A 20,059-nucleotide genomic window follows, 5' to 3' on the forward strand; every position below is an offset into this window, starting at 1 on the left:
TCATTTTCGGTAACCCAACCCCCCGAGTTCTGGCCGATTTCGATCTCGACGAATTGAAGTCCTCTTCCCGTCTACTGCGGTATATCTATTTCGGCTCCCCTCTTTTATCCCGCCTTTTCTTTCTCAATTCCAGATTATCTTGATCTGCTGCAGTTGCCTATATCGTCTTCATGTTTCCCAGCGTTAAAGGAATTTTACTCCAACTTGGAATCCTCCTCCGTTTGTTTCATGTTGTCGTTATCCTGAATGTATTGTAGTTTACCTGAATCTTTGCCATCTCTGTTGATCGTCGCTATCACTTGCCTTCATTTCAGTTCTGGCATCACACACGTTAATCCATTTTCTTCATTTGCCATTTTCATGTTTTTGTTTTTCTATTCAACGCTAAGTTTAGTGAATAATATTGGTAAAGTGATATACAATGTACATAACCCTACGTTATCATATCACATATTCTTCCGTGCTCAATAAGTGTGTTTCACATCAAACCCATTTCTTGGCCTTTTAAAAATATATAACCACCGCACAAACAGACACACATTAAGTTGAATACATTATCCATAGCTTTTAATATTCATTCTCTTTCTCCCTGTTTGTTTGTTTTTTCCGCCGGTGACTTTTTATTTCCCCTTCCCTCTTCTGCGGAGTCATTGTCATTGTCACACACTAAGAAATAAAATGAAACAAGAAGCAGAAGAAAAAGGAGAAGAGAAAAAAACACAGAGTCGAGTCATGCGTATTTGGAGAGATTTGGCTCAGATTTCAACACCTGAGATTCAACCAAGGAAGAGACGGTTTGCCACAATAATCAAAGGCGGTTAATATCAAGACCTTAAATCTTAACACTGTCATGCAGTGATAAGGTTATTGGCTTGTTTAAAGTGGCAGTATCTAAGGAGCATAATTTTTGATGATCAGATGAGCAGACTTTTGGATGTGAAAGAAACGCATCTTTTATTTTCGATGGATATCTGGGAACTGTTTCGAAAGGGCGTGTTGAGGGATGTTGATTCGGCGAGTCCATGCGTTCTGTACGTCCGTGACTCTTTCTGCATGCGTTCCCACACAATGGGATTCACAAACACCTTTCTGTCGTAAGACGCTCGGAGGTTTGACCTTTTAAACAGTCAGAGATTCGCGTGTGTCTGTGTATATCCATAGTATATGTGTGTCCATGTCTGTGCTTGTGAGCTTGCCTGAGCTTGCATATGTGGTTCAGGTTAAAATGTTTGATTAGATGTTATATATGTACCTTGATAATGGATCTACATTTTGTAGGTATAAGTCATTTAAGTAGGCCCTACATACATGAGGGTGATAGAGACACAAAATTAAGAGCTTTACGATGACGTGAGAACCTCATATTCTTAGTGTCTTTCCTTGCGTAAAGAGTTCAGGATGGCAATCAATTTTGCTTTTCAAGCTTTACAGACGAGTATTCTCATGAATATCTCGTTTCTATAGATAATTTGTTAAGTATTGATTTGTTAAATATTGATTTGTTCATGACGGCTTGGTTTGCCGGATCAAATAAGAATACAACTGTACCTGAAAAAACAAAACCGAACAACAACAACAACAACAACAACAACAACAACAACAAAAACCTTCCGCAGTGTTTGTATACAAGAAGTGACACAAGTAGTCACAAGATAATTACACATTGTCAAACTAATATCCACTTAAAATGTAATACTTATCATAATTTTATTTTATTTTCTCGTTTTTTCTTGCTGTTGTTGTTGTTGCAGGAATTAAACAACTTCCAGAATAAATGCTTCGAGTTATACGGCTACGATTGGATTGTAGTACCTCTAGTTTATACTCAGGTAAGTGTTTGCTCAACAAGCAAGTTAGTTCGCAACATTTTACCACCTATAAGTAATGATTATCATAATTCATTATCATCTTTAATGCCTTGTTCTTTTGGCCTTGAATCAATAGCAAAAATTAATTCTAGTACCAAACAAGTACACACAGGCGTGTTGTATTAAGGTAATCACGTTTAAAGTTCTTGCGGTTAAACAAAAATCACGTCTTGATGGAGACTTTATGGATTTAGCTTGCTTCTGCCTTTGCCAAAATGATAACTGAATAAATATTCATGATACTATGACCTTTGCATTTCCTTATTTCATGTCATTGATTTGCATGGTTTTTTAAGGGAAACCAAAGCTAAAATATAAATGTGGATTGAGAGAAAGCAGCAGTAATTATACATATTAGTAAAATTTTGAGGAAAATAAGGCAATCGATTCAAAAGTTATATTTTTTATAACATGATTTTATTTTAAAGAATTTAACGCTTCGGTGGCGTCATCGCTTGATATGGAGACTTCTTCACTTCATGACGTCACTATGGACAACAACGTTAAGAAAATATTCAGAAATTTAACATATTTTCCGTTATCTAGCATAATGAAAGCACTTGACTTACCTCTTTCGGAAAGCAGGGGGAATAAAAATTATCCTTAACGTAACGTCATCACTCTGTCAGAAGTATAATCTCTTTATTCAGCGATGATGGCTCCGAAACTATAAACATGTAATTTTTTAAATTATATTGCTGCTTTTACTCGATCAATATTTATATTTTGGCTTTGGTTTCCTTTGAATAAGAACCGTCAAAATTCGTCTCTGGCACAATTTTACATTCTTACTGTTCATTTACTAGATACTGAACAAACGGACTAATTTGTCATTTAGCGTCGCTGGAAAATTGATAAAGGAAAGAAGAATATGATGTGACGTGCAAGCAAACAAAATCCAGCTTGCGTGATTACAGTTCCTTTTAACTCGTAACCTCTGTAAACCAGTAGCAACTTCCCTGATTAAAATCAGCTAAAACCGTCGAAAGATAGCGAAGTATACCATTTAGCATAATTGCTATCAAAGTTCATCAAACTGTAACGTTTTCAATCGCTGATGTGGCAATATTCATACGTTCATGATTATGACACGCACACCAAAGCTTTATTACATGCTCGCTTTTACATCACTACACTTCCAATTTAAAGGCATCTGTAATCACATAACACGCCAAGATGCTCAGACGCAGACATGGTCTTCGATTGAGCGCAACTTGATTCGAATCATTAATGCTGTGTGGGAATGATTTTACATATACATCAACAAACATGACGTGTTGCCCAACAGGCTTTAATGTTCATCGATATTTATGTTCCGTTCATGCACGATGTCTAAATATAAAATTTTGAGCATTATTTATGTGACTCTATGTTGGCCAGGTTGTTTCCTGTCTGTTTTTTATTTTTTATTTTTTTTTCCTTTTTTAATCAAACTGCCTGTGGGCATCATACTCATTTGAGCGTGATTTGCTTCGCTGCCATGGAACAAGCAACAATTTGCATGGTACCTCAAGTGAAGGAACGCTGTGAAACACAATATCATGATAGCTCTTTTGCAGCATCGCCATGGTAACATCGGGGTTTTTTCAGATTTATTGACTGTCTTAATGCACTATAAAAAAGAAGAAATCATCAGATGGCTATATATCCCTTCCAAAAAACAAACAAACAAACAAACATACATACATATAGTGACGCAGTTGTAATTCGTATACCATCGCACCGTCTACAAACCACCTATTTGCGTGAAATCCGCGTTATACTGGCTGATGTAGGGGTAAAATGAATGCGGAAAGAGTTTGGACTAAGAGAATTTAAGCATTTATATTAAAAGAGTTTAGAATTTACGCTAAACGGCATTCTCGAGCTCTGGTTAGGAAAAGATATTCCACATTAAAATTTTGTGCCACACTTCTGAACGTTCCATCAAACCTTTTTCTATTTTACATTCGTAACACTGAGAGTTGCACAAAACATCTCATTACTACTTCACAAGAGAAGACGAGATTTACTTCCACGACTGAGTTTGCTATAATTTGGCTTGAAACTCACAAAAATCCGTGTATGTCATAGTAATCGTTCCAATATTCATCGTCTTTTCGTCGTTGCGTATACTGCCTTTGATATATGCTAAAGAATTTCTTCTCACTTACATATTTCAATACTTAGACCTACTCTCAACAAGCTCGCTTTTAACTACGCGGTTCTATCATAATTCTTTATTTACCTTGAACTTACCTTGACGGCCACACCTCTATGGTGGTGAAAGTACACTACTGTAGATAGGTGATGTGGTGTGGCAGGGTTAAGGGAGTCCCTTGGGACCCATTTAAAGTTGGATTCAAACTTTCACAGATTGACCACCATGTTCTATATGGTTGCAATATTGTGCATCCTAGCTGGATCATGTATCATTCTATTTGATTTATATTTCATTGACAAATATGAAAATAAATTGAAATTGAATTGAATTGAAATTAAGTTCTCGTGTGTCATGATCTGTCTCTCTCTTTCTATGCATCTATCCTTGTGCAGGTTGTAACGATAGCAACGTATAGTTACTTTTTGGCGTGTCTATTCGGCCGCCAGTATCTCGATCCCGCTGGGGACAATGGGGGTCACACCACGTTAGATGTGTATATTCCAGGATTCACGATATTGGAGTTCGTTTTCTACGTCGGGTGGTTAAAGGTAGGTGTGTGCCAAATCTTCATACTGTATACAATGTACACCTACTATTAGCTATCAAGGCATGACATCATACTATGCTAGATGGCTGTAGTCCAGGATTCACAATATTATTCTCCCTTTAGGGTAGGTTAATGCATGCATCATACAATAACTTACATTAAATTCACAGATTGTCAAAATAAACATTATACATGTAGTGGAATGCTTCGAACGAAAGGCCGGCACCATTTCAGTGTGTATTTTATTTATTATTTTATTTGGTAGTTTTTTTTTTCTTTTGTTTGTTTTAATAGGAACCCCCAGTCATATTATGGTCTGAAAAATATCTGTTTTTCATAATTCCCCTAATCTGATTTATCACGGGACCTGCGGCTGTACCAGCTTGCTTTTACGCAGACCCCATCATATTTCTCGCATTATTACCATAGCTCAACTCTGATGTATACAAACCTTGTGTTTATACCAAGACAAACTTTTGTACATTCCGGTGAAGTTTCATCTAATTTATGTTTTGTATAATTTTCGTATTGTATCATTATTATACTTTTTGTGCTATTTGCGAGAAATATGAAAGTAAATTGAAATTGAAAAAAAAAACCGCCTCCTTCAAAGCTTGATCTGTGAATAATTTCTGAAACGCGTTTCATACGTTGTTGTTCGTATCTTTTTTGTCGAGCCCACTGGAGGTGAGGGGAGACTAAGCCTGCAGCGTCTGTCCGTCCGTCCTCCGTCCGTCTGTCCGTTGTCCGTCCGTAACACTACAAAAACATAAATTACTTTGTACTGAGTGCTTCAGAATCAATCAAACTTGGAGTGAAGAGTGTTTATGCAAAGTTACACATGTTACCAAACAGGAGGGTCACCTTAAGGTCAAAGGTCATAGGCAGGGGTCAACGAACTTTAAGGGGCCAATGTTAAGTTTTTATGGCGCGTTTCGATTATGGCTCATAACTTTTGATTGGAATGTCCATTTGTGATCAAACTTGGATGGTAGGTGTCTCTTGAGGAATTAAAGGTCACAAGGTCAAAGGTCACAGTATTGGGTCAACAAACTTTTAGGGGCCAATGTTAAGTTTTTACGGCGCGTTTCGATTATGGCTCATAACTTTTGATTGGTATGTCCGTTTGTGACCAAACTTAAATGGTAGGTGTCCCTTGGGGAGGTGAAGGTCACCACAAGGTCAAAGGTCACAAACAGGGGTCAACAAACTTTTAGGGGCTAATGATAAGTTTTTACGGCACGTTTCGATTATGGCTTATAACTTTTGCTCGGTAGGACTGTTTGCGACCAAACTTTGGTGGTAGATGTCTCTTTGGGAGTTGAAGATCACCACAAGGTCAAAGGTCACAGACAGGGGTCAACAAACTTATAGGGGCCAGTGTTAATTTTGACTGTGTTTATAGCTAACAGAGTATTTTTTTCTCTTTTTTCCGATCATGTTCTTTCTAACAATCAAATTGTATGTACACCTTTTTTGTTGTCAACCGTATGACATTTTCACAATTAATGAAATATACTGTTCCATGTTCTTTTTTGGGCCATATTTTTTTTGGCCAATAATTCGTGTTTTACTAAGTTTTACTAATACTTTGCCTTGATTCCACCTTATGACAATAAAAGTTAGAATTTTACAAATGTGTTGTGGTACATTTGTGGGCGAGACACTTTTCGGCACTTTTCTTGTTGTACCAGGTGACTTTGCAAAATTCAATGAAAATATTTCATCGAAGTACGCTTTTGTTTGATAACAATACTGGAGTTTGATTCCAGGGCCTGTTTTCGTTGGATATGATCATGTCTTCCTTTTCCCCTGTGGGTAGTTGTGTTGTAAGTGAACATAGCATGGAGGAGATAACTATTTAGCTGATACTGAATATCTTGAAAAAACAACAACAACAATAGAACGACTCAGAATGTCAGGAAGAGGGACGCTGCAGGTCAGAAATGTCGTTAAATCGTATGGTGCAATATCATAGTATTGTCTCATGACAAGACGAGTCGACCGATCCTAAAAATGTGCACACCACGATCCCGCCCACTGCAGGTCGCAGAAAATCTCATGAACCCGTTTGGCGAAGACGACGATGACTTCGACATGAACTGGATCGTCGACAGGAACATCGAGGTAACGTGAAAATTGGGGAAAATATGAGAGGCAACAGTGGTTGATATGTTATGACTGATATCAACAGTTTTTCAGTAATAAAAAATGAAATCATAATCGATTTCTTATAAAGAGTAGTAACGTATGCACAAAACCAACGATCATGAGATTCTCTACTCGGAAATGAATGGTCGATGTCATATTGTTCGTCACAAATCAGAGTTAAATCAACGTGTAAATAAACCAAGTTATTGTCAACATTTGCGCAGTTAATATTTCTGAAATCAAACATCTAACAACGTTGAATGATGATAAATTTATCATCTTTCAATCAACATTCTCGAAATGAAGTGCATAACCGGAGCTTTTGGTTGATTAGTAACTTATTCAAGGTAAACTTCTAATGTGAATCGTACACCGTCGATCACAATAATGAATCACTGCCATTGACATAAATGGGCCTTGACAACTACATGATGAAATGTCACAAGGTCTGAATGTCACGTCTATACTCTTTCCATATTCTATATAATAATATGTTGGGGAATACATATGCACGTATAGTGATGTATGGCTGCAAATTCCATAAATCCGATTTCAAGGCGAGCACAGATTTTGTCGGCGTGAATGAAGTGTGGCAAAGGAAATGCTCCCACTTGCTCTGACGTCACGTTGCCGGCTTTGAGCACAATAATATTCTCCAGCAGTGCGAGAATGGAAAATACGCATTGTGTCGTCACATGCTTTCTTTTTACCCCTTGTCTTCTTCGCATCGCCTCCGTGGTTACGACGTTCAAGGATAAAATTATAATTGTCACGTGGGACTCTCTGTAAGAGAACACCAGTTTCTGCTTCCCATAAAAGAAATACATCCCCCGCATGCACTGAAATGAAAATTCGTGTTTGTTACAGAATCTTATGTGGCAGAATTTTCGAATTGTTTTTTTCCCCCGAAGTGATACGTGTTCATGGAAATTGCTCGTATATAAAGGTCACGTCGGCAGTTAATTCAAAAATATTTTTGTAAAATAATATATAGTACTGTACTATATCGAGTGTTCAGATTTGATACATCGTTCTCTTGATGCTCTTTCCCAATTACACGGTAATGCCTTTAATTGCTCGTGTATAGGCACGATTTGGAAGAAATCTTCTGATTAACATCAATTAGAACTTTTATCGTAAAACTCATTTCATATTTCATCTTAAACATGGAATTATCTGTGTTTCATTGGCCTGGAGTTCTAAAATTAGAGGATTCTGTATAAAAATAGAATCATATCTAGCAAAATAAAACTGCCTTCTCTTCTCTGACGAAGCATGTGTACACTGTGACGAAAGTGTACAAATTCATTCATTTTACGTGAAGACGTGTACTCCAGAAAAAGAGGTATTTGTACTTTAACGAAACAGATCGTGACGGATCATGTCCCAACTCCCTTAATATAGATTTGATTTAACACAAATTTGGCTCATCATGTGTTTATGTGTTTCGATGTCAACATTTAGCCTAAAACTATTCGCTTTTTTTAGAATACTTCCTTTAAAACATCTCAAAGTCACTTAACTTGTATAAAACGTAAAGGATATTCCGTCTTCTGTCAAATACTCACAGTAGCTTTGGTCGCACTACCCTTCATGAAAATCCTTCCATTGTCACCCTTAAGCTCAGGAGCTGAGAATTGATTCGTAATGCCTGGCAAGTCATTTGCATAAACACATCACCAAAATGTAGGAAACACACACTACTCATGTGTAGCACGTTTATTGTACAGGCCCCTAAGTTTGATTGTCAACGACAAGATCATATCTTACCGTCTGAAAAACATTTCTCCTTTCTTTTTTACTTGGTCAATTCGCCATGTATCAATGAATCCTCGGTGCTACCCATGACACATGTCCGAATCCCCGTCACGCTGTCCCGAAATTGGCGCAGGATGGCCATAAGAATATGGAATTTTCAATTTCGTGGGAATTTGGCCCCGAACCTGATTAAAAACTGACGAATAACCAAAGCAAGTACGATCTTTTGTTAGCAGCCTGAGACACTCCCTCGACGGTTGTACGATATCTGGCTTAAAGATACCCTCACGAATTACACGATGTTTATACGATCAGAGCCAAATTTGAACATTTCCTTCATCTTGTGTCCATCTTCACTCAATTTCGGGACAGTGTGCTGCCTGCTGAAACCATTACAAATCTCACTATACGTTGACGTTCTCCAAGTCTTATTCGTCACAGTGGTGTGTATCTGGCGCTTGAAAACATGTTATCTGCATCTGTATTTTCTTCCACGTGTTTTTCATCCGTCGTGGTGTTCTTTTTCCCTCTTCAGACGAGTTTCATTGTGGTAGACGAGCTGTACGAAGTGAGTCTACCGATGGTTCGTGACCGTCACTTCTCCGTACCGAATCCTATCATCCCTTACACCAATGCTTCGGTCAAGAAGAAAGGAAAGCCCTGGCTCGGGTCGGCCAGCAAAGTCAAGTACGTCAATAACATACTGTAGTACTCACACACACATACACACATACACATACATGCACTAGTTCTATCGCTTTGATGCGTTATCCATGGTTATGAAATGTATAAGATGTTCAGAATTATTTTTCCGCACTTTCCAACAATCATCCTCTTTATAATGCTGTAATTTGAATACCACTAAGTAATGGAAAGGGTTGTGTTCTAAAGTCTGCCATCTGAATGTCGGCTTTCTTTAAAAATCTATGGGGATTTAATTTAGTCGTTACATGCAACGTTTCGTTTACAAAAAGAATAAAGAGTACAATGTTGCAGAGTGCCGTAAGTTTTCTTTTTTCTTTCATTTTGTCTCGAGACAAAAAAGCGAGACAACATGGTTAAATCATGACCATTAATCATAGGGCGCCTTTTAAGAGCCCCGACGGAAATGAGAGACTAACCAAAGCCATGCATTTCATGAAATCTAATGAATCAAGTAGTGCATGCAAAATCTTTCGGGGGAAGGGGGAGAGGCATTCGCTCTGAATTAATAAAGTGAACTTCTTATCATGAGCTGTTAGTCTTGAATGTTCAGAAAAAATTACCAAAGCCAGTTGGCTATGCATGCTTCATTACTTTGGGTAAAGAAGGCAAGTGATATTCAGGATTGCATGTGAAATCTAAATACCAAGTTCACTCTTAAGCGGAAGAGTTATTGAGAAGTATAGAACGAGGAATTAGTGATAATAAAACAACAAAATCTCGATGGTCTCTGTTTCAGATTATCTCGTCAGGAAATGGCGTTTACCAACATGCCTGACAAGGTTTTTACGGAGGACGACGAGGTGTTGACGAGCCGACTGCAGAAGAGTCGGGGAGACAAACAGCAGGGAAGTAAGAGCAAAAACGGCACTGCTGGCAGTCGAAGCACGAGCAGCTCGCACGGAAACACAGGGACTCATGGGAACGTAGGGAGTCACGGGAACACGAGCAATCACGACAGATCGAATGTCAGCAATCAGGGAACTTCCGGCCGGGGCGAGTCGACGAAGCCTCGCTCAGCACACCGAACACAGAGTCACGACGACTCACAGTACGACCACTATGCATCCATTCCTAACTCACCACAAATACCTCAGCAGGACTACGGCACGACCCCTCGTAGAGGGCAGCCGTCGCGCGGCAGCAACCACAGTAGCAACAGCAAGTACGGCGATTCGGAAGTGCATCGGAGGATCAGCAAGTCGACGGAGGACCGGAAGCGGATGGGAGGTGACCGTCACCGGGAGCGAGGTCAACACAGGAGCACATCGCAGTTACTGGACAGAGAGAGTAACTATCAGTCCAGTCACGACCGTGGTGGCGGAAACTATCACCGCTCTAGCAGCCAAGAGCGAGGGGGAAATTACCACACTGGGCACGAGAGAAGCTCGAACTATCACGCCCCGCATCACTACGAAGAGTATCCGCCAAGCAGCGACGGTCGGCGGACGGACGATGATCGACGAGACGCAGACGGAGTGATAGACGCGCGCGACGTCGACATCAACGCGCTCAACGAGTCCATCATTTGACAAGACTTCCGTCGCGTGACTAGAGACTACATTCTGATTTAAAAGGGTCGTGTGCTACAAGATCGCAAATTACGGCATGGTGCCATCGAACGGATGGACACAAGCAGTACGTGTTTTCAACTGTTTCACAGGAAACATGATTCTTCGGAAAGTTTTATTATGCACAAACGCTTCGAATTCTTCCCTCGAAATTTAGTGAAAAGTATACAAACACGCAAAAGCCGGAATATTATCATTATCTACTGGTATCATGTACGCATTGTTACTCATCCGCTCTAACTGTGCTAATCGCCAAGCCTCATAAAATCATTGTTATACAGCAGATACGATACAGAATAATATACTAATGGTCGTATTATAGACATACGGACGGATGCTGCGCGCAGCCTCTGTTTTGTCTCCATGTCATTTATACTTCCACTATTTCGACCAATGTTCTTCATAAGCGTTGTGTTTAAATCGCCCAGCGAATATATTATACGCACCGAGGGGTTGTGGCGTGGTACGGAGTTATAGATGACGGAAGCGCCATACTGTGAATGTATAGAAGGAAACATTGAAAGCATTCGCCCAGTTGGCTCCTTTCGTTCAGAGGAGCTAAACATTGGCAATGGCGTAGAAGGAATGAAAGCCTAGTCATGTGACGGTTTCTGCGTTTCTTTTATTTTAAATCTATGTTCTGTTGTTTATTCGGTGATAATTTCTGATGTCCTGTTTGGTGTACGTCCATGCACTGTATCTGCGGTGAGATTTTACGCTCAATGTCAAATCTCTTTCTCTTCGCTTTAATATTAAACGTGCGTTTTAGCTCTGATGATTTTATGTAGCTGCTTCTGCCATTTTTTTTTTCTGTGCATATTAGATGAATGTGAATATAATAGGTTATTTTGTGGTTGTGAACCATCAGCGATGGCTGAACATCAGTGTAACCGTCCAACTGAAAAGCGTCTGAATTGTAGCAAGACTTTGATTCTTTGTTAATTTAAATATGCAATGGACTGTTAGAGAATAGTCACTAGTATACCCTATGTGCCAAACGCAACTCTGTCGGTGTAATGACGTATACAGTTCAGTAATTGACAAGGAGCAATACCTTAATTATTGTCTTGACTTTTTAGTTTGGAAGTACTTCTCAGGAGAGTTATATACTTAATGCAGCAAGTATGATGTCCTTCCGTAGAAGTGAATACACAAAGAGTTTCCCCCTTACATAGGTTCCACAGAGCTTTAGTACAAGCTACATCCAGTTGTTCACGCTATACTTTCACTGGTTCATAGTTTCATCTTTTTGCCCCTTAGTTCTTTGCAAGATGGAATCATTGGCAATGAAAGTCGTCTCCCGAAGCAGTTAGTTTAAACGTTATTCTTTAAATTTTTTTTTGTTCTTTTCGTCTTCTCATTTTGTGTTATTTTCCACAGAAACTTTCAAATGTGTTCTCAATTTTTCTTAGTTCGTTTGTTTTAAATCTCGTGTTTTATTTTCCATTAAGGAATATGTCCTTACCCGTTTTCGTTTGTTCTGTAAAAATTTTGAAGGAATAAGGACGGTGTACGAATGAGTGGATAAGAGTCCCCAATTCATTGTCATCATATTATCCTTATTCATAGGAACTAGCGTCGTATTATTTATTTGAAATACTTTATAGGAAAATGTTGTGACTCAGTTGTCATGCATGGATGTGGAAATCTATAAATCAGCTGTAATGTTCAAGTTGATTGAAACAGACAAAGAAGAATGCAACGTCTTTAAAAAATCCGTTGTAACTCATCAGATATCAATGACCAAATTCACCATGATACTGTCTACTAAACGGTGTAATTATTGTCTATGGGGAAAATCGAGTGAAGTAAATACGGACTGGTCACCCGACTTGTCAGTTGATGTTTTTTCTCTATCTAGCATTAATTTTCCATCAAAATTATCCAAGCTTCATTTTTACGCAGTATCAAAGACACTGGTAGCATTGAGCGTCATTCAGCTCATTTCTTTTTAACTTTTACTGAGATTACTATTAGCCAATGTCTATGGATTGAATTAAAAGAGTGTCATGGACCTAATGTCGTCAAGATTATCACCCTCGGCAACGAGCGTAAAGCAAGTCACGGTTTCACTGATAAAATATATTTGCTGTGCCCAATTAATGCGATGCATTTGTTTTATGGACAATATTGAGTATGATTTGCGAATGTATCTTGTCAAAAATTGAGCGTTTGTAGAAGATAACATGGAGGCAAAACAAGACATGTTTATCTCTTTCAGCAAGTTGACATTTCAGGTGATGTTTGCTCCCATCTTTTCCAGTTTACCGCATTTCTCTAAAGTGGAACTGTGGTATGAGCCTGTTTCATATAGATAATCATAACATCCCTGGGTATATATCCTTTAGCAGTATTTGGCCCATATTCTGGAAAGTGGTTTTAAGTGTGGCTATTGTTTGCAACAGAATATTAAAACTTCTCTTCTGTTACATAGATCTCGATCATAGTTAAGTGACAACCAACGGTTTCAGTATGTCTTCTTAAATCAGAATTGAATTTGGAAGTAGCGGGTATTGCAAAATGAGTTTTCGAATGGATTGTATAGTGTTAATGAGAGGACAGCATAAATCTGTCTTTATATCAAGTGAACACGGTCTATATACATGAAGATCAACACAATTAATATCATACGGCTCATTGATATATGCTTGCAATAATAACTTTAATGAAATCCATATGATGACTGGATACGATGCATTATATAGCTAAGGCATATAGCTATGATGAGCGACGTTGGAGTTGCTCAGCGGAAATATGTATTTATTTAAGGAAATATTTATTACGTGATATTTGATGTGTGCAAGTTGCTTGAGGGAAATCCTTGCTTAAAAAGTGTTGGGCAGAGTGAACTGTTTATGTCAGCCATTGCGTCTTGTCTCCAACCCAGGTTGTTAAGAGCCAATACTTCAGTTGGTTCGGTTTGTGACCCATGAGTAGAAATTTGGCGACGAGTGCTTGAATCAGCTATTCCTAATTCAGCAATGAACGTTACAGTGATAGTTTGATCGAATTCCACACTGTAAAATTTTGGTCAAAGCCCCTGTTCTGCCGACTATCTACAGCCATCATACTCTTTGGTCATAGTCCCACATCTCGTCGCTGCCATTTCCCGTAGGTTTTCACTTTATGGGGATGCCCTTCCACCTCTGTGGTGACTGTCATCAGCGTGCCTGTTGTCTGTTTTTGCTATTGTGGTTTTTTTTTCTCCACCTCGTCTTATGTCGTTATAGGGTCTCGTCCACTCGCAACATGAAGCCGGAATTCAAAACAGGTCAGTCGGAACTCTCAACACTGGTCAGATTCGTAGATAGACCGCTCAGTGGGTCAAGGATTAAAAATGTAAAAAGTGTTCCCAGACTTTCCCTTCTATGACGGTGTTAGGGGGATTTAGCACCAGCCCACCATATCATTGCCTTAAATCTGACTTCCATTTTTACTGCTATACAAATGCGAAGGCATGTTTTGTATGAGTCGCTATTTCATCGCTCTAATGGGCTTGCAAAAAAAAAACTTTGCGCTTTATAACCCAATTTCCAATGCGAATGAGAACATGTGGTAAGTGATATCTGTATCAAGTGCATGGAGATTTTAGAGTTTCTTAGAGAAAGGGTTACTTGGGGCGTTGAGAAACTCAAACAGTAGGGCCCTGCATGGCAAATACAGCATGACTGTGTTAACTGTATACATGTGATATGGGGAAAATCATTCACGACAGTACAAAAGCCTCCAAAGCGACTTTGCATTGCTATTAGCGCATATTATATGTGGTGTTTTGTGTATCAGGGTGGAAAGGAACACAATATCTTTAGAAACTTGTGCACAAAACCGTGACACGCTTCGCGCAAGTGGTCCCTTATCTGCAGTAGATAGTATTCGTCGTGCAGTGTAGGAAAATACGAACATTGTTTTGCAGACAAAGTGTGATAATTTGGCAGGAGAGTTGATGTCTTCTCCTATATTTTATAATATTTCAGAATGGGTGTAGTTTCATCCAAGGTCCTCGGGGTATTTTTATTATCAATTCTGCGGCAATCGTGGTGCTGTCACACAGCGTTGTCAAGCAGAATGTGTACTTCACCTCTTCGACAGAAACGCGCTTAAGCCATCTTATGATTCCAACTCAAAGGACAAGTTCACCTTCGTAAACATAAGGATTGAGAGAATGTAGCAATATTAGTAGAACACATCATTGAAAGTTTGAGGAAAATCGGACAATCCGTTCAAAAGTTATGAATTTTTGAAGTTTTTGTGCAGTAACCGCTGGATGAGAAGACTACTGCAGTGTGTGAATAACTTAGATGTCACATGCGTACAACAATATAGGGAAAATATAAAGAGAATTTCACAAAATTTAATCTTATGAAAAAAGTACACATTCCCCCGACTCGTTACCGACAAATGTTATGGGTAATATTATTCCCCCTGCCTTTAGAAAGAGGCAAGTCAAGTGCTCTTTTATTATGCGAAAAAAGTGAAAATATGTTGAATTTTCTTTATATTTTCTTTATACTGTTGTACGCATATGACTCACAAGCTGTAGTAGTCTCCTCATCCAGCGGTTCCAAAACAGAAATTTTAAAAATTCATAACTTTTGCATCGATTGTCCAATTTTCCTCAAACTTTCACAGATGTGTTCTACTAATATTATTGCATTCTCTCAATCCTTATGTTTATGAAGGTGAACTTGTCCTTTTTAATATGTTCCAACTTTTGTTATGCTAAGTCTAACATCTACGTGCATTTACTATTAGAGAGAATTCATTTATGCGAAGATTGCTTTCTCATCGTATTATACACCTCTGTTCAAACACAAAGCAAACTAGAGAGGGGCCGTCAAAGGCGGCAGACCCACGCCTAAGTACAAAGTCGGGGTAAACATAATGTGCATTCGGTCATCTACCAGAATTCGGCCACTTAATTGCCAGTGTGCTTTATCACCAGCCAGTGATTCTACCAAAGATCGTACACTGAAGTGTACGATCTTTGGTTCTACAGTCACATCACACGCAAATCACATCATTACACATACGGTATTAACACTCATTCACGTACAGGAAAGTCCTTAAGTCTCCTCCAAAAATCCATCGAAAATCCCAAATTCCACCGTCAAAAGTGCAGAATCGGAACTTTTCCAAGCGCGCGCGAATTAAGTCCAGTTTTAAGAGTATTGTCTACGCGACGGGTCGCGGAAAAAGCGCTAAAAATCGAGAAATACGCCGTTTTCTTGCGGGATATTTTGATTATAGCAAGCCGAGAGTGTGATGATATCAAAGGTCGTATGAGTGTACGATCTTTGATGGTATCCACAAAAGCAAAAAAGAAAAACAAAATTTACGTACCCCCTAGGCAATTACCCTTATGATTAGTGTCTACGGGAATTATTCAATGCAAGGGTTGAATGCAAATATCTACTGCACCAGTATTCGGCCACCAACGAGCGCCGCAACGTCCCCGGTGCAATTTTGCACCAACAGTGTAGAGCGCGATGCATTTTCAGCGGCCTTGCACACGCATTGACATTGAGCACGCATATCGTGCTGTGTGACTGCGACCGAGCAAAATGCTCCTCCAACGAAAAAAAAAAAACAATCAATGTTAATTTGAAAAATCATCAAATATCAAAGGTCGTATGAGTGTACGATCTTTGATGGTATCCACAAAAGCAAAAAAGAAAAACAAAATTTACGTACCCCCTAGGCAATTACCCCTATGATTAGTGTCTACGGGAATTATTCAATGCAAGGGTTGAATGCAAATGTCTACTGCACCAGTATTCGGCCACCAACGAGCGCCGCAACGTCCCCGGTGCAATTTTGCACCAACAGTGTAGAGCGCGATGCATTTTCAGCGGCCTTGCACACGCATTGACATTGAGCACGCATATCGTGCAGTGTGACTGCGACCGAGCAAAATGCTCCTCCAACGAAAAAAACAATCAATGTTAATTTGAAAAATCATCAAATATCAAAGGTCGTATGAGTGTACGATCTTTGATGGTATCCACAAAAGCAAAAAAGAAAAACAAAATTTACGTACCCCCTAGGCAATTACCCCTATGATTAGTGTCTACGGGAATTATTCAATGCAAGGGTTGAATGCAAATGTCTACTGCACCAGTATTCGGCTACCAACGAGCGCCGCAACGTCCCCGGTGCAATTTTGCACCAACAGTGTAGAGCGCGATGCATTTTCAGCGGCCTTGCACACGCATTGACATTGAGCACGCATATCGTGCAGTGTGACTGCGACCGAGCAAAATGCTCCTCTAACGAAAAAAACAATCAATGTTAATTTGAAAAATCATCAAAATACGGGCCAGTTTGTGATGACGGAGAACGAACTTTCATAAATCTAGAAGGACATAGTCCCTCAAATAGGCCTAAACGTAAATTTCGGAATTCTTACGAACATTTGAGCAGCGAAGTCGGATCGTTGGGGAGTTTATGTGTTCGTATGGTAGCGGAAAATCGCAAAGTGAGAAACGGGAAATTTTCGGAATGGTCACTATACCATGGGGTCAAAACTTCAAGGTCACACAGAATTTGCAAGGGTCAACCGATTATCACCAAAATCTAATCGATTCTTTCCTGTCATTATCCAAACATTCCCTGAACATTTCGTGCAAATCCGTTTACCCGTTCTCTTGTTATCTTGTACACAAACAAACAAACAAACAAACAAACAAACAAACAAACATACAAACAAACAAACAAACAAACAAACAAACAAACAAACAAAAAAAAACCAAAAAAACAAACAAACAAACAAACAAACAAACAAACATACGGAACCCTTTACATAACCCCCTGCCGATTTTCATCGGCGTGGGTAATTAAAGCAAGACAAAAATAAAAGAGCAAGGAGGTCGTCGAAAATTAGTCCATACGACAGGACTTGCAGGTTATGTAAAGTGACAACAGCGCATAAATATCATTTCCACTCTTGCCCTCCACACAAAGAGTCCTCTGTTATCTCTCTCCTGTTTCTTATCTTGATATATCTTTCTTCATCCTCCCGTATTTGTTTCTCACTCTTCCCCTTTTCACCTCTCCCGTCTTATATTTTCTGTTATTCTCGCCAAACTGCTTTAGCAAGTCAGAGCCGGGTAAAGACTCGTTTGTCTTCGACGTTGTGACGAAGTTCCATTGGCGCCAAATATGATTTATCTTCTGTCGTATCATAATTATGGTGTGGTTTCGTTTCGTTTGGTTGCGTTTGGTAGCGCTTTTTGTTTTCTTTTTCGTATGAGATAATCAAAATGCGTATATATCAACAGACTTGCAGACGGATAATAAATACGGCTATGAATGTATAAATTACAGTGACTATTCATTGCCCGAGAAAATATTCCAATGTAGTAATAGTGCATTGTCGCGTCATATTATATTGTGGTTTTTTTTAACCAAGAAATCTTATTCACTACTCACCAGTATGTTATCATATGGCCAAATCATGACCATAGAAGACGATGTGGCACTTATAGTATTCACTTTGTCATTATGTTTATGACTTTTAAAAAGAACGAAACCCCAATAGCCCTTTTTTTTTCTCGCCATCTTGAATTTTCCATGAACTGCCACACGTAATGTGAATACTACTAATGTATTAGCATTTCACCCATCTATAGGGCCTATTTATGAACATGATACGCCACTGATAGACCCCTTTGTGAAGAGACTTATTAAAATCATAACTGCAAATGATAGTGAGGACCATGAAGAGTGCAGAAATGCGAGTCTTGGTTGTTGTTACAAAAGATCCTCTTATCAGATTTTTCTTATAATCATTATCATGTTTTCAATATGTTTTCAATACGTGTAATTATGTACGGGGTGCAGAGGGACCCATCATCATAAAGATACATGTACTTGCAGTTATTGTAAGTTGCTGTCATTTTTGAAGCAGTTGCCGCAAAACAGAACAAAACAAAAACAAATGAAATACTCAAAGATAATTGGTTGTTTCCTCTCTGCTACCATAGTAAGTAGTAACTGCAATTTTCGCAACAGACGATTATCAAGAACGCCTTCATGAAGCGGGCCCGCATGATTTTGAGCTGAGAAATATTTATCAGCGTTGGTGCCGTTTACTTTAACGCATAAGACCTGATGAGGCGTCTTCCTTCCGCCATTTTGTGTATGGAAAATTGGGGTTTACCAACACTTTTGAGTTTGCGCGTGTGTTTGTATGTAAGAGTGTGTACGTGTGTGCGCGCTGTGTGCGTCAATCACTGATCTATAAAGTTACATAGAGATCAGTAGCGTTAATGCCACATTATTTCATTTTCCCCACAGAAGTCGTAACTGCTATAGGTAGCCAAGTGTGGAAAATTGCCTCTGCATGCATGAGACCGTCATGGTAGGTATATCTGTGCAAATTAATCTTGTGTATAAGGAGGTGACGGCCACGGGACAAAGTTTACCCCACGAAAGTTTTTGCTATTTTAGGGAAACCCATGTAAAAAATGTATTCAATCGCCGTATATCTCAACATGACTAATCAGGGGCGAATGATCTGGGTTAGATTTGAATGTCCCGATAAAGTCTTCTCAGATTACCCCTCCTTTTTTGTTTTGTTTTGTTTTGTTTGTTTGTTTTGGTAATAGAGCTATTCAAACGGGGAATAAAGCAAGTTATATTTCCCTTTCCTATTTCTCTGATGCTTGACATAGGCCTATTTTACATTTTCTAGCGTGTCTGTACACATGAAGTAAACTCATTCTAAAGGCATTTATCTCACATAGCACTGTATTGCGACTGGCAAGTGACATTGTGAATAAAGAACAAGTGTAAGTTAAGATTTGCTATTCATGACGTCAAATCAACTGGGGATGATTCCATGGTAACGGTCGTACTTTGTGTCAGTGCTCATAACTGAGCATTCCAAGCATAGGCGAGCATATAAAATGGGTAAACATGAGATCACTGAAGCGTAGAGAATAGTGACAACATGGATGACGAATAAGAAGCCTGATGTTGGACATGTGGCTGTGTTTGAACAGTGGCATATAAATGGAATTTTTGACTGCATGCAGTAAAGTCAGCTATGAAAAGGTACCATGTTCTCAAGTATAGTCACTAAGGAAGAATAGGACGAAACTAGACTTGTGTACAAGGTTTCTTTGAATTTGACTTCCTTAGCTGCTGCCATTTGTGAAAAGAGCTTTGGCCTCAAGTTACTGCTCCAACAACAACAACAACAACAACAACAACAACAAAGAAATTAACCAAGAATGTAAATCCTCACAGAGAACAAACACAGATTATTAGCGGTCGGCGGAGCGACACTTAAGAGTTATGTATGGAACGCCACATTTCT

General features: G+C 39.0%; 1 protein-coding gene across 1 annotated transcript in view; it reads left to right on the forward strand.

Annotated features, from left to right (window-relative positions):
* LOC139745235 (bestrophin-4-like) overlaps window positions 1–11,017 on the forward strand; it is an 81,295-nt gene extending 70,278 nt beyond the window's left edge. Inside the window, exons 5-9 of the mRNA XM_071655644.1 lie at window positions 1,752–1,829; window positions 4,404–4,559; window positions 6,605–6,685; window positions 9,003–9,154; window positions 9,909–11,017. Of these exons, the coding sequence (XP_071511745.1) occupies window positions 1,752–1,829; window positions 4,404–4,559; window positions 6,605–6,685; window positions 9,003–9,154; window positions 9,909–10,701 (1,260 nt within the window). The 3' untranslated portion in view covers window positions 10,702–11,017. The remainder of the gene's footprint in view (window positions 1–1,751; window positions 1,830–4,403; window positions 4,560–6,604; window positions 6,686–9,002; window positions 9,155–9,908) is intronic.
* The last annotated feature ends 9,042 nt before the right edge of the window (window positions 11,018–20,059 follow it).

Source organism: Diadema antillarum, unplaced genomic scaffold, assembly GCF_040938485.1.
Source record: "Diadema antillarum isolate AM-2024a unplaced genomic scaffold, OU_Dant_1.0 scf00000036, whole genome shotgun sequence".
In the NCBI taxonomy this organism is placed as follows: Eukaryota; Metazoa; Echinodermata; class Echinoidea; order Diadematoida; family Diadematidae; genus Diadema; species Diadema antillarum.